The 19,827-nt window shown below is 45.2% G+C and overlaps 1 protein-coding gene across 1 annotated transcript in view; it reads right to left on the reverse strand.

Annotated features, from left to right (window-relative positions):
- ELP3 (elongator acetyltransferase complex subunit 3) overlaps positions 1–19,827 on the reverse strand; it is a 175,546-nt gene that overhangs the window by 23,239 nt on the left and 132,480 nt on the right. Inside the window, exon 14 of the mRNA XM_074991456.1 lies at positions 18,134–18,215. Within this exon, the coding sequence (XP_074847557.1) occupies positions 18,134–18,215 (82 nt within the window). The remainder of the gene's footprint in view (positions 1–18,133; positions 18,216–19,827) is intronic.

Consider the following 19,827-nt stretch of genomic DNA (forward strand, 5'->3'; position numbering starts at 1 on the left):
CCAACATTTGGTCTGTCCCCTCTGCCTAGACATCCCTTCTTCTTCGTGGAACAAGGTGTACAGGGATGTTGACAGAACACTCCAGACCAGCAGATCTTTTCTGAGAGATCTGCAGTCTGGACCATGCGCTCTATTCACAAAACCTCTGTTGACTAAAGCCTGCAGCTCAGACACAGCCCACATGTATCCTTGGAGCCCAGTAAGCAGTGGAAGAGTTAGTAACACACTAGAAAATACTGACTTCCCGTTGTCAGGCAAATTATGTCATCCAGCACCGGCCAGGTCCCGAAAGTGCCAGACGAGAGAGGTTCAACGTATACCTAAAAGGATGTTATAAAGAGGAAGGAGAAAAATTATCCTCCTTAACTCCTGATTATAGGACAAGGCTCAATAGCAAAGGAGGGTTAGGTTGGGTTTTAGGAAAAACTTCCTAACCGTCGGGGTTGTTAAACACCGGAATGAATTGCCTAAGGAGACTGAAAAATCTCCATCATTTGGGAGTTTTAAAAGCGGGTTAGACCAGAACCTGCCAGGGATAATGGTGCTCAGTCCTGCCATGAGTACAGGGGACTGGACTTGATGACCCCTCAAGGGTACTTCCAGGTGTAGTATTCTGTAATTTTCTGAAACAACTAAAAACCAAAAACTAAGGCCTCATGAGGCATCAAGCCAGATACATCTCACATGATGCAAACTGACTTTTCCTTAACTATACCAAAGGAAAAATCAGGGCTGAATTAACCAGGAGTCTGAAAAACACCTAGCAGCTGAGAGAAAAAGGCTTTGATCAGCAACAATGCCACAAAGGCACTCCAACAATTAGTGGTTTAAACATCTCAAACAAGACAAAGGCACCAGGGAGATGTAGAAACAAAGGGACTGCCATACTCAGAACATGGACTACATGTCCATAGGACTGATACGCTGTCTCCAACAAATAAACTTGTTAGTCTTCAGGTGCTGCAGGACTGCTGGCTTTTTGTGAAGCTACAGACTAACAGGACTCCCCCTCTGAGACTAGCTTCATATCACAGTGTTTGCTGTACTCATTAGGTGTTACTGGTGCTACGACAGCAGAATGCTTCTGGAGTATCACCTAGCTATGTGTTTTTATTTCACACTTTATTCTGAAAGGAGTGAGAGAAACACATTCGGGTCATTTTCCCCACATCACTAAAATTATATGAAACTGCTGCATATTAAAGATAAACATTTTGAGTCCTATAATATTATTATTCATGTGTTTTTATGAAAACATTAGTCATTTTAAAACACAGACTTGACTCTTGCTGGTCACGGTTACTGTAAATGGCAATATATTCATCCCTCGCTATATGAGCACAATTGGTTTCTAACTTTTTGCCCGTAGGTGAAAACTCGTAAGAGGGACACTAAATTCCCATTCAGATATGTGTAACAGTCTCTGATTGGTTCCAAGTGCTGGGAGTGGCAGCAGATGGCACTGCTTTTGAAAGGTAAGTGAACCTGGGGTTGGGGGAGGGTGAGCGGGGGGGTTCAAGGCTGGGGGCAGTTTGGGGACATGAATGGGAGAGAGCGTTTAAAAAATGGTTGCAGGTGGGGTGGGGGGTGGAGTTCAGGCTGCTGCAGGTTGGGTCTGTCGGGGGCAGGGGGGTTAAGTCTGTGACAGTTTTGGTCTGAGGGGCCAGCAGGGTTAGGCTGCAGCAGTTCGGGTGTGCAGGGCAGTGGCGGATTTAAGTTTCAGCAGTTTGGGTGCACAGGGGCTGGCGGGAGGTTTAAGTTGCGGCGGCTGGCAGGGGGTTTAGGTTTCGGCAGTTCGGGTGTGCGGTGGCCAGCGAGGGGTTTAGGTTTCGGCGGTTCGGGCGTGCGGCGGCCGGTGGGGGGTTTAGGTTTCGGCCGTTGAGGCGTGTGGCGGCCGGCGGGGGGTTTAGGTTTCGGCAGTTTGGGTGTGCGGTGGCCAGCGAGGGGTTTAGGTTTCGGCGGTTCGGGCGTGCGGCGGCCGGTGGGGGGTTTAGGTTTCGGCCGTTGAGGCGTGTAGCGGCCGGCGGGGGGTTTAGGTTTCAGCAGTTCGGGAGTGCGGTGGCCGGTGGGGGGTTTAGGTTTTGGCGGTCTGAGCGTGCAGCGGCTGGCGGGGGGGTTTAGGTTTTGGCGGTTCGGGCGTGTGGGGTTTAAGTTGTGGTAATTCGGATTCGTGGGGGTCAGCGGGAGGGTTTCAATTGCCGCGGTTTCGGTCTGGGGGGCTGGCGGGGGGGGGGGGGGGGGAGTAAGTCACACATTAGTGAGGGGAGTTCACTCATCCAGTGAGCAACAGGTCAGTAAATGTGCCCCTCGTTTAAGCGAGTACTTGTAAATAAAGAACTCGTTTAACGAGGGATGAGTGTAATCATTAACTGAATCATGAATTGTGAGGGAGGGATCACTCAGTGGTTTGAGCATTAGCCTGCCAAACTCAGGGTTATGAGTTCAATCCTTAAGGAGGTCATTTAGGGATTGGGGCAAACAGATGTTAGGGATGGTGCTTGGTCCTGTCGAGAGGGCAGGGGACTGGACTAGATGACCTCCCAAGCTCCCTTCCAGTTCTAGGAGATGTGTATCCCCAATTTAAATAAAAAAATTTGGAGGGTGGTGAAGCATTGGAATGTGTTGCCTAGAGAGGTGGTGGATTCTCCACCCCTCAAGGTTTTTAAGTCCCGGCTGGACATGGTCCTGGCTGGGATGACTCAGTGGGGGTTGATCCTGCTTGAAGCAGGGGGCTGGACTAGATGACCTCCTGAGGTCCCTTCCAGCCCTGTGATTCTGTGTGATTCTGTGACATTATCAAAACAGTCCAACTTCTTCTTAGAAGAAAGATCAAGAGATCCTGTCCTATGAATTCTTCTATCTATATCAAGAAAAGAATCATATGCTTTTATCACTGGGGGAAGGGGTCAACAAAGATGGGGGTTTAAAATCTAACAAAAAGGACTATTCATATTTGAAACATCCTGAGCTTATATTATAGCACTACTCAATGTCAGGACCAGTATTCTCATCCTTTTAACTTCCTCTGACTTTCTTACAAGGAAAGAACTATTGTGGAAAATGAAAACCAACCACCAAATAGGGGTGGGGAATAATATACCATCCAAGCACTAGATATTACAACTTGCATCCAAGGACACTTACAGCTAAATTCAGCAAATGCAAGGTACAAACACCCTCAAACATGCTGCACCTCCAGAATAGAAAGACTTTAAGCTCGGGGAAACAGATACACAATGATATACACATGCAAACCAGGCAAGGCTGCACATAAAATCAACGAAATACACACACACCTCCCTATATAGTTTCAGACATTTGCGAAACATTTCAGATCACACCTCCCAAGAGCTCTGAATAATGGATTAATGCCTCAGGGATCTACCACTGAGCTACCTAAGTCAGCATACTAATATACTATCTTGCATCAGAAAGCAGAAAGGCATCACTCATGCAGAAAATTACCTTAAATGAGCAATGGCTTCCTGAGAACCATCCACATGCATTTTACTTAGCTCTGCTCTGAGATGTGGGAGATAGGGGCCATTGCTTCCTTATTGTTACGGACAGGCAGGACACTTCTGATTCTAAACAGTGACCCTGCAGCGACAAAATCACCCTGTTTTAAAAATGTGAATACTTAATGCTGTCTGGTTTGGCCGAGCTTTAACACAAGGTAGCAGCTGAGTGAGGTCTCTCTCAATTGCTCACATGCCAGGAGGAAAGTAACAGAGAGAAAGCCATGCTACTCCATATACTATCAAAACAAAAAAGCAGTCCAGTAGCACTTTAAAGACTATCAAAATAACCTTTATTACTATTTTTTGGTTCTCTGTGCCTTAAATATTGAGTCTGTTATGGTATGGCTATGATCTGAAGAAGTGGGTCTGTCCCACGAAAGCTCATCACCTAATTATTTTGTTGGTCTTTAAAGGGTTACTGAACTGCTTTTTTGTTTTGCCAGGAGGAAAGTATTACAACAGTATTTGTTGGCTCTACACTGTAGGGTAACTCACAGAATTGCGAAGTATATTATTACTCATGCCATTCAACCCTGCCCTGACTCCTGTCTGTGCCTCTCCTTTCACGTATGGTTCCTAAACCCAGGATGTCTTCCTTGACATGGCTTGCAAAATGTCTCATCGTTCAAATCCTTCTGTAAAAACCACACTCCCACTTCACAGTCAAATTACATCCTGGTCTCCCACCAACCCACCTTCAAATGACATGACAGAAAGAGACACCAAGGAAAAATATAAACTAGGAACTGCAACGTTAGATGCCATCTAGCATAATTTATTCACGATGCTTATTTCAGTTGCATCCCTTGCCCAATCTTTTATTTGTTAGTCATTGAATATTTGACCTGTAAGCACCGCGGGGCACACACTTGTTTGAAAAGCTCCTAGGTACAGTGGTTCCCAACCTTCTCACTAGCATGGACCCTTAATCACTCCTCTAAAACCATTCATGGACCCCATCAAAGCCAATTCTAGCTGATCTGTACATTTCATTCAATGAAAAAGGAAACCACAACATAGATTTTTGGACAGCAATTAACATTTTTGGAAGATATTTAATTAAAAATAATTGATTGTAACTTTGGAATTTATTTAAAGCTTATTTTGTATGATCATTTTTATTTATCTTTTGTTTTCTTCATGGACCTCCTGAAATACCCTCAACGACCCCAGAGGCTCGCAGACCTCAGGTTGGGAACCACTGTTCTACTACATTTTGTGTACTACAGAAAAAAAATTATAATAAACGGTAACTCTGCTACCACTCCTGACTCCACTAGTTAAATTCCTGCAATTCCTGGCTCCACTAGTTAAAACCACACACACACACACACACTTTCCTACAAAAAGCTGACAAATTTTGACTAGAGCAGAGAGAACAAAATAGTTTAGGAAAGATCTTTGGTGAGAAAATTCTAACGTATTCTGAAGATGCCCAAGATGTGACCCTCCATATGAGTTACTAACTGATACAAAAGGGAACCCCAATACTTGCTTAGTCTGTAAACACGTCAGCTCTCTGCCAAGTGACGATTCTCTCCACTGCTACACTCATCTTGGTACCAGTTCACAGGAACTGGGTGTTCTGCAGCATCCCAAGGTTTAGTCACTGGCGGGATAGGAGTGCAAGCAATGCATTCTCTTGCTGAATACAGGACAATGATCAACAAGCATATGTAATTCTTGGTGAAAAACAGCAGCTGAAACCTGATTTGGTGGTGAGTTTTATGTTGCGGGAAAAAACTGGTGTTACATTCCGGCTGTAAGAATGTCACAAAGACTTCCAGCCTCAAATCATAAAAATAAGATTTCAGGTTTTACTCCCCCTCCCCCTCCCTTTTCCTTTTTGTATTTGTTTTTAAGACAAGTATTCACAATGTGAGAATATAATAGGAACAGGTTGAGTCAAGGAGGATATCTCATCGGAAAAGGAGCCAAATGCATCTTTCCTCTTAATGAGGAGACCACAATCCTAGAACTCAAAACAACAGGGGGCAGAGGAATGAGATTTCAGCTGTTACTCCAAAAAGAGCTTGTTGCATGCTCAAGTTCAGGAGCATAATGGATTATAATCTGCATCCAATGTGATTTCCCCCCAAAGGGCTGCTGGGTGCCAGGCACTCTGCTGGGGTAACCCTTGAGCATTTGAGACCCTGGAGTAATGATCTGTTCTCAAATACAATCTTTATCTTTGGGTAAAGAAGTAATACCAGAAAGTGCAACTTTAAGAAAAGCTTTTTCTCCGCAAGATGAGACTGCACTTTAGAAACCCCTTATTCAAAACAGCCTCAGATCAGGATGACTGATCTTACTCTCTATTTCCAAGAGGCACATCACATTTCAAGGTGATCTGATGACCTGTACAGATTTTAGAGCACTTCAGAAGCCAGTTTTAATCTTGAGCACTAGTGTTCTGCAGTCAGCGCTACACCTAAGAACATCCACTGTGATGGGGGAGAAATGGACTTGCGAAAAAACTTCCTTAACGGTGAGATTTATGAGACAATGCAACAGCTTCTCAAGCCAGATGGTGGACTTTCCATTCCTACTTGTCATTTTAAAACTCTATTGGACAAAGCTGAGTACTAGAGGATATCTCATAGTAACAGTCCTGCCTCTAGTATCTATGGGAATGGACTAGATGACCAATAGGCTTTTTCCTGCTCTGAAGAACACTGTTTTAAAGACCCCCTCTTCCAATATTGTGTCTTGCCCTTGCATTAAAGGAAGTTTTCCAACACTCAGCAATACTTAAAAATTGCAGGCATCCATTTTAGACTTTGTGCACTGCGCTGATCCTGGCTGTCAAGTGTGTCTCCAGAATAAATTAAACCTCGTCATGGGGAATGGAGCTGGAGAGTAAAGGAGACTGGCTCCTTTTCCTGCTTCATTTTCGAGACATAGATGAATGATGACTGAAAATACTACTGAATGTTCTGACATCTGCTCAGTGGACTGTGTGAAACAAAATCAGACTGACACTACAACCTTTTCCCGGTACAGTAATGTTGGACCGAGGCATGATTATTTTGGGAGGGGGGGGACAACATTTTTATACTAGCAAATGCCCTAGTGTAGATACAAATATACTGCAATAAAACATATTTTTGGCAGTAAAGTTTAATTTCTAGGGAAACTAATAAACTGTGGTTAGATAAGCTGCAGGTCGGCAAACCTTTTCTAGCGTAGAACCTGACCCAAACTTCTGTACGATAAGGCCATCTGCTTAGTTGTCTGTCTTTACAGTCCTCCAAAGTCATGATTAGTAGAATAAAACAGAAGAAAGCGGGAGGGGCTGAGGAAATGAGAGTCAGTAGGGATCCCCACTGCAGTGTGAGGAGAAGTGGTGAAAACAATGGTCTAATTACTTTAGAAGTTAGAGTCTTACATTCTCTACCTCAGCACAGCCTTTTCCATGCACCCAGTATCTTCCCTCACAGCGGACCAGAATATAAGGCACTAGAGAGCGTCCAGCGGAGGGCAACCAAAATAATTAGTGGGCTGGAGCATATGACTTATGAAGAAAGGTTGAGGGAATTGGGACTGTTTAGTCTGCAGAAGAGAAGACTGAGGGGGGACTTGATAACAGCCTTCGTCTTACTGAAGGCAGGTTGCAAAGAGGCTGGAGAGAGGCTGTTCACAGTGGTCACGGATGGCAGAACATGGAACAATAGTCTCAAGGTGCAGTTGGAAAGGTCCAGGTTGAACATTAGGGAAAACTTTTTCACTAGGAGGGTGGTGAAGCATTGGAATGGTCTACCCAGGGAAGTAGTGGAGTCTCCATCCCTGGAGGTGTTTAAGTCTTGCCTCAACAAAGCCCTGGCAGGACTGATCTGATGGGTTTGGTCCTGCTTAGAGCAGGGGGCTGGACTTGATGGCTTTTTTAGGTCTCTTCCAGCTCCGTTGTCGTATGATTCTATGCACACTACGAAAAAAGGTGACTTTTAATAAATTTGCTTTTTAACCTCGTTCTTATGAATTTGAATTTAAGTGTCCTCAAACATTCCAGAAATTAGACTTACTATTTCTCCCTGTCAAGTTACCACATCTCCATTGTCTTATCCAAGTTTGACTGCGTGAGCAAGGGATTCTGGGTAATTATCCCACAGCACCTTAGCCCTGTTGCATTCTGCAGGTTTTGTACCACAGAGTGGTGGGGGAAAAAATTGCTGCAGTTGCTTGTGGATGTTGGATGTCAATATCCCAGAACGCAAAGAATGTCCCAGAATTCACAGGACCTACTAACAGCGCAAAAATGTATGAAAGATTGATCCACTTTCTTCGGCACAGCGCCAGCGCAAGCATGGATCTGCAAATGCTTCAAGTCTTTGCACAGACCATTAAAGTAACTTCCCAGAACATCATGCACTTTTTCTTTCCACTACAAATGGAGATGATGGTTGACGATGATGAAGTATTTGAAGATGAAATCACTCAACTGCAGCCCAAGAACTCAGAGATGCTGGCTGCTCTGGATGTATTACTGAGAGGGGAGCAGCAGTTCTGGACTCATGCAACCAGCATACACTGGTGGGAACACATCATTTTGGGGTCCTGGCATGATCAGCAGTGGGTGCAGAATTTACGCATGTGCAAGTCCACGTTTATGGAACTTTGTGATTTGCTGGCCCCCACCCTGAAGTGCAACAACACAAGAATGAGGGCAGCTTTAATGGTTCAGAAGTGAGTGACAATCACTCTGGGGAAGTCTGCAATGCCTGACAGTTATTGGTCAGTGGCAAATCAGTTTGGGGTGGGCAGATCTACAGTGGGGGCCATGGTGATGCAGGTGGCCGATGCAATCTGTTGGCATCTCCTGAGGAAGACAGTGACCTTGGGAGATGAACAGGCCATAGTGGATGGCTTTGCTGCCATGGAGTTTCCTAACTGTGGTGGGGCAATAGATGGCACGTACTTCCCCGTCATGACCCCAGACCACCTAGCCTCTGAGTACATGAACAGAAAGGGATACTTCTCAATGGTTGCAGTTGTTGGTAGATCACAAAGGTCGCTTCACCGACATCAGTGTGGGATGGTCGAAGAAGGTTCAAGACATGCACACCTTCAGAAATACTGGTCTATACAGAAAGCTCCTGGGTGGGACTTTTTTCACAGACTGGAAAAATCAAAATTACGATGTGAAGATGCCTATAGTAACACTGCATAACCATGCTTACCCTCTGCTTCCTTGCCTCATGAAGCCATACACAGGTGCCCTAGACCACAGCATGGATAACTTCAATCAAAGACTCAGCAAGTGCAGAATGGTGGTGGAATGAGCCTTTGGCCATTTGAAAGTGAGGTTCAGGTGCCTACTGACCTGTTGGGACCTTTGTGAAACTAATGTCCCTACTGTGATTACAGTGTGCTATATTTGCATAATATTTGTGAAACCAGGCATGAGAATTTCATGAGTGCCGCCTGCATGGCCATTCTCCACTAACCATGTGGCAGCAGTGGCAATCAGGGAGGCTTTGAAGCAAAGTTTCATGAATGATCTGCCAGACCCATGATTGTGCTGCATTGTAACACCACCCACCTCTCCCCAAAATGATTTCTGCTCTCCACCAAATGTGAACCAAGAAATCAAACCCATGCTTTCACAGAAAGAATGCTGTTACTTGTGGGAAGGGCGTAAAGTTGCAGGGAGATGAATGGATGTGAAGGGAGGGCTACTACTTTCACAAAAACATGGGCAGCTGTGCTAATGGCCCTCTCTACCCCAGCCTGCTCCCCCTCTGCCACGAGTCCTCTGCGGACCCTGGCACTGCAGCGGGCAGCTGTGCTATCATCCCTCTCCACTCCTGCCCAGCTCCCTCTGCCGCGAGTCCTCTGTGAGCCTTGCCGTAGTGGCAGGCAGCGGTCCCCCGCAAGTCCCTGCAATGATTGTGCACCCCAGCACACCTGGGTACCAAAAAAAAAAAAAAATCACAGTGTGGTTGTCATCAAAAGAATAAGTTTAGTTGGTGGCAGTGGGACGACCCTGGAATGTCAAGGGTGGTGGAAAAGCCTTTTGCAGTCGCTCTTGGGGGTAGAGCAGCAGACTGGCTTTGCCCTCTCCCCTGCATTTGGGGACCATGACAATGTGGAGTGGGCGACCTGTATTCAGGGGAGTCTGGGCAGCAGGGAGCGGAGCCCACAGTGCTCTGCAGGAAGTCCCTCTGCAGCTCAAGCATGGAGTGCAGAACCTTGGTTTGGTTGATCATTGCTGTAATGAGCTTCACCATCCTCCTTCAGTTGTGCTGTCTGCTCTTTCGAACTCAAGCACAGTCTGCCACCACTGTGCTCTGTCCCTTTTGTTCTCTGCATTTTCAGTGTGAGACTGCTCCATGTGTTGAAGGATAAGGTCCTGCTTGGCCCTCTTGTTTTTCCTCGCCATGTCTCCCATGCTGAGGATGCCTGCTGGAAAGTGAAGTTCGAAATGGAGATACAATTCACACAGAGGGCTTGGAATGAATGGGTCTCTGTCTTTACAATCAGGAAAACTTTCTTTTTGAAAGGTTGCTTACGGCTTCTTAAGGATGACAATGATTCAAACCATGCATTGCACCAAGCCATTCCATAATCACACCATTTGATTGTGCATATGGTAAGCTACTGTTCACTTTACAAGGGGATAGGAGGTGCAAAGCAGGCGAAGCAGGCTGGTGTCCTGGAGCAGGGAGAAAAGCTTTTCTGGCTGTTCCTTGGAGCAGTCCTCTGCAAGGAAAACCCTCCTGTGGCGAGTATGCAGGTGTGCAGGACCAGGCTCTGCACAGCCCGGCAGTCATATGGCGAGGCGGAAGGGTTCGATGCATGGACAGCTACATGGGGAGGGATCCCTGCAAAGTGACAAGAAATGCAGGGGGGAACTTTTCCAGTCATACGCCGGGCGAAAATGTTGCTCAATGGCCCCTGGAGCAACCCTCATCAGAGGAAAGGCCACGTAAATCAGGGAAAACCCACCTGTGCTGTGACTGCCAGTGCATGGAGTCTGAGACCACACAGCCTGGCAGCCACATGACAAGGGGGAAGGGTTCGATTCCAGCTACATAGATGGTTGGATGTGGAGGGATCCATGTAAAGTGAAAAGAAATGTGTGTGTGGGGGGGAAGGAAATGGGAGGGGGGAAGGCCTGGAGAACCTGCCAGGTGCACGGGGGCGGGAGGGTCACTGAGCAGCCACCAGCCACGTGGTGTGGCAGTGAGCGCCAGGGAATTGTAAAAGGGCAGGGAACATTGCAAATAAATCCAATTCAAACTTCTGTGTTTCTTTAGGTGACCAAAGAAGACATCACCCTCCTAATAACAGGTAACGAAAAAAAAGAGATGCTCATCCTGTGTGACCACAATCCCGGAAAATTTGCCAAAATGTTGTGTGGTGCCATGACACCTGATCGCCATCTGGTTGCTTGGCATGGCAAGGTGTGCTACTGTGGACATCACAATAAGTCAAGCCGGCCCAAAAATCTTGTGCAAAAAATACAAAAGGATCTGGATGAGGCCTGCACAGAGATCTTCAAAAAGGAGAAGTGCTCCATCCCCAGCAATATTAACATGGTGTTCTGATGAGCACAGACCCATAGAAAACCTACACCCATTCCCATACCTATACCCAGCCTCAGCCCGCTTCTAGCATTCAGAAAAAAATACTCACCAGAACAGCTGGGCTCTGGTGGCTCAGGAACTGGCATAGAGGGGACTGGCTTCAGGTCTATTCTGAAGAGCTCCAGGCTGTCAGGAAGAGCTTCCTCGGGCTCCTGCTGGTTGACCCCATCCTCCTCTCCTTTGGTCTCTTCATCCTGGCCACGCAGCTCCTCTCAGCTCACCCCAGATTCCAGAACAGGGCCTCCAGAAGTGTCAAAATTCAGAGGGGACAATGTGGTTGGGTCCCCCTCAAGAATAATGTGCACTTGTTCAAAATAACCGCAGGTCTTTGGAGACGACCCAGACCACTAGTTGGCTTCCTGACATAGTTCTTTCACATTCACATGGCATTGCGTACAGTCCCGGGAGTAACCTCTGGCAATCACCACACACATCATCTTCTAAAATAGGTCCACATTTCTCTTGAACACTCAAAGTCTGCACACCACTGATTCCTCTTCCCAAACTGCAAGGAGATCTAGAATCTCCTGATGCCTCCATGCTGGAGCTCTCTTGCAACACTGAGAACTAAGCATATTACTGCCCTGAGTGCTCATGATTGCAAGAGATGGCTACCAATGCAATGGCTCCTGATGCGGACGCAATGGCTACCGATGCAGCGCGATGTGCTGGGTAAAAGAAATTTTTGATTCTGGGCACCTCTTGTATTTCCTGGGTTTGCGGGTGATGAATTCAAATTCGTGGACTTCTTGTGACCTACTTCCTGTGCACCCAGACAGCAGTGGAGATGGAAGTGGCCATACACAGCGTGTAACTGTGTAGCTTTGTGGGATACACACAGGACACTTTTGGAGGCTAATAAATTCAATTTTAAGATATGGTACTTCCACACTGGCCTTCACTCAGATTTTTAAATTCAAACTTGTCTCTACAACCAGCCGGTTTGGACGATGTTATGATATCGATATTATTGCTCCCTAAATCAAGCTAACGGTATCTACAGCGAAGACAGTGATGTTGTAATATTGCACTTACTGCTGTAAATCTGAATTTATCTCGTAGCGTAGATGTAGCCTGAGTCATGGGATTTCACCATGTGCCTTTAAGTAAAGTTTCCTCAAGGACATAAAGCATCTCTTTCTTCCCATCATTTGACTGTATTCTCCAGCCCTCACTATTACATTGGCTTGGTGTGCGAAGGAGCTTCTTAAGTGATATAGAATCATAGAATATTAGAACTGAAAGGGACCTCAAGAGGTCATCAAGTTCAATTCCCTGCCCTCTCGGCAGGACCAAACACCATCTAGACCATCCCCGACAGGTGTCCGTCTACACTCTTAAATATCTCCAGCGATGGAGATTCCACAACCGCCCTAAGTAACTTATTCCAGCGTTTAACCACCCTGACTGTTAGCAAGTTTTTCCTAATTTCTAATCTAAACCTCCTTTGCTGCAGTTTAAGTCCATTGCTCTTTCTCCTATCCTCAGAGGCCAAGGAGAACAATTTTTCTCCCTCCTCCTCGTAACCCTTTTTGAGGTACTTGAAAACCACTATCGTGTCCCCTCTAAGGTTTCTCTTTTCTAAACTAAACAAGTCCTGTTCTTTCAGTTGTCCCTCAAAGCTCATGTTCTCTAGACCTTTAATCATTCTTGTTGCTCTTGTCTGGACTTTCTCCAATTTCTCCACATCCTTCTTGAAATGTGGTGCCCAGAACTGGGCACATTACTCCACTCGAGGCCTAATGAGTGCTAAGTAGAATGGAAGAACGACTTCTTGTGTCTTGGTCTCAACACTCCTGTTAATGCATCCCAGAATCATGTTTGCTTTTTTTGCACAGCATCACACTGTTGACTTATATTTAGCTTGTGGTCCACTATGACCCCTAAATCCCTTTCTGCAGTACTCCTTCCTAGACCGTAGCTTCCCATTCTATATGAATGAAGCTGATTGTTTCTTCCTAAGTGGAGTAATTTGCATTTGTCCGTATTAAACTTCATCATGTTTACCTCAAATCATTTCTCCAGTTTGTCCAGATAGTAGGAACTGTGATCATTAATAGAGTAGTTCATTCCAACATTATTATTACTAATTAAGGCTGCACCCAAGCAAACTGCATTACACTGCTTGAGACACAGCTATGCCAGCACAGTAACTTTTGCTGTAAATTTGAATGCATTTGTAAAAGCATTTTGTCTTGTTGCATATTGGAAAAATCATGAAATCATATTTTAGGATTATGCTCACCATCATCTAGGGTGTAGGATTCAAGGCTACAGTGTCAGCACAACGAAAAAACAACTAAATCTGCAAAGAGCAGATACCTTCCAGCTGTTACCTGCGGAACGTTATCTAGTGAAGTTCTGTTCTCCTATTGTATGTTACCGTAAATCAAAATGCAGCTCAAATTTACTTTGGCACTAGAAAAGTTTAACCTTACGTTACTAATTTTAAATATCTATTGCAAAACAATTCAAGGTTCACACAATCCAGATACAAAATTACTTACCACCAGTGCAGTTAGGCTGCCAGCATGTGTGAAAAAATTTTGATTAGTGTCTACCTAGACAGAAGCTTTTAGCTACCAACGCCCTCTGAAATTGTTTCTTTGCACGTCTATCTGGTTAGTGTTGTAGGTTTCTGTTTGTTTTCCAAACACTTTGTTTGACTGGTTCCCCAAACTTTACTGTCTTAACATCTGACTGAGCAATAACAAATTCTTAGCATTCTTTTCCTCTCCTCTCCTCTCCCTGTGATTTTATATTTTGCCTGCTACAGCTTTTCTTTCAACTCCTCCCCCAGTAGAGGTACATTTTTCTGCTTTTAAGAAAGAGCTAAAGCAAACTTTCAAGGATTCAGTGTGTTTGTAAGCTACAACATCATTCATCTGTAGCCTCCTGATTCAAATCCAGATCCAGGTTGGTAGTGTGTAACTAACACTCATGACCATCCGATGACTGCTCAGCATCCTATATGTAGATGTGATGGCGTCTGGGGTGGGTGTGTGAGAGTCAGGCTGGATGCGTGTAACAGATAGAGCAGCTCACAGTGGTTAAGGATGACCCCCTAGGGCTGTAACCTAAGCTGGCAGATAACACCTCTGTCCTGAACAAAGAGCACAGAAGAGCTGAGCTGGGTTTTGAATCGGAGGCAGTTAGAGGGGGAAGGCAGCTAGCCTGTGTTGAGGGGGAAGCTAAACCCCAGATGGGGCACCCCTTGGGCTCATCTCCCCAAGATGGGTTGGAATGACTGTCTCCGCCTGCTGTACTGACACCTCTGTACTGAGCTGTGCCTCTGTCAACCAATAAACTTCCCGTTTTACCTGCTGAGTGAGAGTCACTCCTTTCTGAGGACAGGGTGCAGTGCTTAGGGACTCCTGCATTGGGAATCTCAGTCTAACTCCTATAGGCTAAAAAAACAGTAACAAAAACTACTATTAGGATTGGTAATAATCATAGCCCTCATCTGCAGTCTCCGTGGAAGGTACAAAGATTGAATTGGCCAAGGAGGCTATCCTGCTTCCACTTCTGGAGGTGATCTGGAGCAAGATAGAGGCACAAGGTAAAGATTAAGCAACTAACACTACCATTCCCTTTGCCATACACGCTCCACGTATGAACGGAGTACTCAGAGCTTCTCCACAGTGAACATGGTGCATTTTACAAGTACCAAATACAGTTATAAGGATCAAAATGAAATGGGAGGCAGAAGAGGATGAGAGACAATTGGGCTACATACCAGGAAAAAGTTCCATGACACACTCGATGGTCTAAAATACATCACTGATTAAAATTTCAGTGTGCAATTAGCCTTCTGGTTAGTAAAGAAGTAACATATAATTTGCATGACCGCTCCCTCATGGTCCATATTAGATGCTAATTGACAGGCTGGTTCAGAGACTGACAGCTTCCAGTCTGCACTCAAGAGAGTCCCAGGACCATGCTCTGAAGTGGAGTTTTGCCGCTCAGGAATGAGGTTCATTGTTAAAAGGCTCTCTGGGGACCTGCCTGCACTGCTGTTCCATCATTTTTAGAAATATCAAATTTACTCATCATTCATAGGGGTGGGGCGGGGAACTCTCCAAATAAACGCATCAAAAGATGGATATACTGAAGAACTGAATCCCCGATGTCTGAGTACCTGTCTCTGATCATCTTCAATAAAAGGCAACTAACAAGAGACACTTAAGCCGGGAGCGATGCTATGGTATAATTATGATTTGCTGTATCAGAGTTCTTAAAGAGCTTTGCCTTTGAAGATTTAATAAGCAGGTACAACTTGGGATTGAGTTGTACTACCTCAGGCAAGGTTCCAATGCATACAGTAACAAGGGAATGGGTGGAAGGGGAGAGAAGAGGTGCTCAGGACTAAGAACTGGGAAAGGAAGAAGGTATTAGGAAACTGGGAGGGACTGGAGAATGTGAAGGTATCAGAGGAAGTTAGATAGGGGCAGGGGGCCTGTCAGCCCTGAATTCTCCCCTTCTGTGTGGGTGCACTAGGGTCTTGGGGAAGCCTGTCCTGCTCCATGGATCTGAGCCCTTCCACCTGCCTCTCCTTAGCTGTGTCTACACGTGCACGCTACTTCGAAGTAGCGGCACTAACTTCGAAATAGCGCCCGTCGCGGCTACACGTGTCAGGCGCTATTTCGAAGTTAACTTCGACGTTAGGCGGTGAGACGTCGAAGTCGCTAACCTCATGAGGGGATCGGAATAGCGCCCTACTTCGACGTTCAACGTTGAAGTAGGGACCGTGTAGACGATCCACGTCCCGCAACGTCGAAATTGCCGGGTCCTCCATGGCGGCCATCAGCTGGGGGGTTGAGAGATGCTCTCTCTCCAGCCCCTGTGGGGCTCTATGGTCACCGTGGGCAGCAGCCCTTAGCCCAGGGCTTCCGGCTGCTGCTGCGGCAGCTGGGGATCCATGCTGCAGGCACAGGGTCTGCAACCAGTTGTCGGCTCTGTGTATCTTGTGTTATTTAGTGCAACTGTGTCTGGAAGGGGCCCTTTAAGGGAGCGGCTTGCTGTTGAGTCCGCCCTGTGACCTTGTCTGCAGCTGTGCCTGGCACCCTTATTTCGATGTGTGCTACTTTGGCGTGTAGACGTACCCTCGCAGTGCCTATTTCGATGTGGTGCCGCGCAACGTTGAAGTTGAACATCGACGTTGCCAGCCCTGGAGGACGTGTAGACGTTATTCATCGAAATAGCCTATTTCGATGTTGCTACATCAAAATAAGCTATTTCGATGTTGGCTTCACGTGTAGACGTAGCCCTTGTGAGCTGGGATCCGGGGTTTGCGGAATGAAGACAACACAAATTGAAACAAGGGTAGATCAGACACACATCTCTGCTTGGTGGGGTGGGAAGGCTGACCAGGGTGTGTGGGGGAGTGGCCTGGTTTGAACGAGGGCACACAAGTGGACCTGGAGCCTGGCTGGAGAAGTGCAGCTGAGGGGCGAGAGTCCTTGCAGGAACGAGGCAGTGGAAGTGAGGGTCCCAGCTCAGAGTGCAGCTTGGGTTACATATGTAAGGCCACGTCTACACTATGAGGACAATAACGGCGTAGCTACACTGGCATAACCCCACAGCACATATGCTGCCCACTCGGGTGGAGAGGTTTTCCTACCGTCACTGCAGGGACACCCATACCCCCAAGCCAGAGCAAGAGCGACAGAAGCACTGTGCTATTCATCCAGCTGCAGCTACACCAGAGGTTAGGCTGACATAGTTATAGTGTGAGGCATATGGATTTTTCACACCTGAGCGCTGTAGCTACATTCACTTAAAATTTAAGCGCAGACCGAGCCTGAAATAGTATGTGACCTCCCAGTAAATTGAGGCCTGTGATGTGTACATGAATGGGATTTCTCTCACCAGCCCTGTCAGCAATCATACGTTATCTCTCTCACCACAAGAAGTTGAAATATGTTTTATTGGACTGTCACCCACAGTATGTCTTTAATATCCTGGGACTGGCACAGCTACAACTACACTGCATCCTCATGACAAACATTTCAAAGCATGACCATTATGCCTATTCTACTAGAACAAAATGTACAGCAGGGGCTTGGAGGAATCACATAGCAACTCTGTGGTCTACTGGAAAGACCACTGGACTAGGACTATTCCTAGCTGTGCCATTGGCCTGTTGTGTGATCTTGGTCAAGTCGCTTCATCTCTCTATGCTCCCAGCTTTTTCCTGCCAATAAAGACTTCTCTTTCTGGTTAAACAACTAGGCAAACAAACAGCAAAAAATGCTGTTAATGCAAAACAAAGGTTACCTGGTGAGGCTTGTGTCCTTCCAGAATGTCAGCTTCAGCAAACTCACACTGCTGAAAGCCAGGAACTAAATATTTAAGATAAATCCCCTTGAAACCTTAGTTATACCCTCTTGGAGCAATGCCTCACTGTCCCCTTCACACACACATTCTCGCTTTGCCTTTTTGCTATACTGGACAGGAGATACCTACACTGGACTATGCTCAAACACTGACCCTTCCCCCTTTTCCCTCCCTACCCTTTTTCAATACCTTCATGCATGCACAGAGGGATACCACCTAAATCTACAATTCTTCATAGTGATCATTAAATCCACGGCCTGTTCTCACATTCCACCTCACAATACTTCTAGCAAGACAACCCAGGTACTCAGCTACTGAATGGGATCCCAACCTATAAACTGGGATCAGGGCAGTCAGACTCAGATCTCCTCATATCAGAATCATCTCTTTCCCAAGCTGCTACCATTTATTCCTCCACAATTCAATAGTTACATCTATCACAGTGAATGCAGTTGGAGCTCATGTAGATAATTATCATTGGTTACTGCCAACTCCAGGGGGCAGAGTAAAGGTTACACTGGCATTCACCTTAATTGTACTTCCTGGTTTGCCGAATTTGACATTCTGGAAAGGCGCAATCTGTCAATCTGTCACTGGGTAATCCTAACTCTGCATGAGCAAAGGTGGTTTTTTCCCCCTCTATTTAATTATTTATAGATTAAGTTTTAAGGAAGAACTACGCAAAAATACCTGAAATGACCGCAATTTTCCACGACCCATGCTCTTCTTTGGCTATTCTTTCTGCTTCCTCCATTAGCAACATACCAAATCCCTAGAGAGGAGGAAATGAGAGAGAAATAAAAACATAAAGATTGTGAAAAGATACAGCAAGGTAGAAATTTAGGCACTGAGAGAGAGATAAAAAGTTTAATATCTGGAAAGAGAAAAGGAAAAGGGTAACAGCCAGAAAACAGAACTGCAGCAAACATCAACTTTTATACTGAAGAAACACTCAAAGTTTCTACAATGGAAATTACTTATAGATATACTCTACTATTTTCTGTGAGTCTTTTGGCATCTGAGTGCTTCTTATTGTGAAAGCACAAGGCTAGAACAAATGGTACAAGTCTCCTACAACGATCCAGAGAAACAAGCTTGTCTTCCCCTCGCTGACATTTTCTCTGTGCTCAGAGGGGTAGCAGCAAGTATTATCTAGCAGTCAGAACAAAGGAACCGAAGTCAGAATGATTTAGTTCTAGTTCACCTTTGCAGCAATTTTCTGACAATTCACCAGTCCTGAAGTAGTCATTTAAATTATGTGCCTCACTTTACCCATTCATAAAGTAAATCTATTTTACCTCTCTGTATGGCCCCCATCACCTTTGGATTTCAGTACCAGACAATCACTTATGTATTTATCCTTATATTGCCTCCATAAGGCAGGGCAGTGCTGGGGTGACCATTTTACAGATGGTGAACTGAGGCAAAGAAAAGATATGTGACTTGGCTTGGGTCATCCAGTAAGTCCGTGATAGAACAGGAAATTAACATGAGTCTCCCACAGCCCCTGAACTATTCTTACTACCACCTGTGGTACTGTAAGGCTTAATAATAATGTTCATAAGGCACTGGCATGCTAAGATGAAAAGCACCATAAAAGTGCATAGTAATCTCTTTGGAGCACGGACCAAGCCTTGTTCTATATCAATGCACAACCTGGCACAGCATGGGTACGACTGGAAACAAATAAAATTGTGTTTCATTTTAAAGAAAGAGCCCCTCTACACAAAATTCAACATGTTTGGACTGTTCTGAAATGCTTTGCTTCTGTAGAATCATATTTAGTGCATCAAAACTGCTGCGTGGTGGGCAGAATAAAAATGAAGGGCAAAAATTAGCTCCATGTTTTTGTGTTTAATAACCTTATGGAGTTCAAGACATTTTTAGTGCTTAAATATAAAATGATATAGTCATAATTATAACGTAGCAACTTTTGTTGTGTCTTTATTAGTGGTAGGTATTTAAACACAGCATACAACTTATTGTTACCACCAAAAATAGGAGATTTCACCTTAATTTTTGTTTTTGAAAAATTTACATCAGTTTACACAATCTGGTAAAATTCTTTAGTAATATACGTCATTGGTTTTGCACTGTGGAAAACTTCCTGGCCCCATTTCACATGTATCCTAAGGTAGATTAAGATCAAGTTAGGAAGCAAATATGTTTCACTTGTTTCTCACGTAACTTCCTTCCAGCGACTTTCTAATGAAAATTACATGCATCTTCCCTCTACTGCCTATAACATCTTCTGGCTTATTGTAGAAAGAGTGTGAATTGGATCTTGTGCTGGTAAATTCAAGCCCTTAAATCAAGCATAAAAAAAATAAAAAAGCAAGCAATTTATTCTTTGCATCAGAAAGCCTCAGGGCTGATGTTTTAAA

This window comes from Carettochelys insculpta, chromosome 3 (genome assembly GCF_033958435.1).
Source record: "Carettochelys insculpta isolate YL-2023 chromosome 3, ASM3395843v1, whole genome shotgun sequence".
NCBI lineage: Eukaryota > Metazoa > Chordata > Testudines > Carettochelyidae > Carettochelys > Carettochelys insculpta.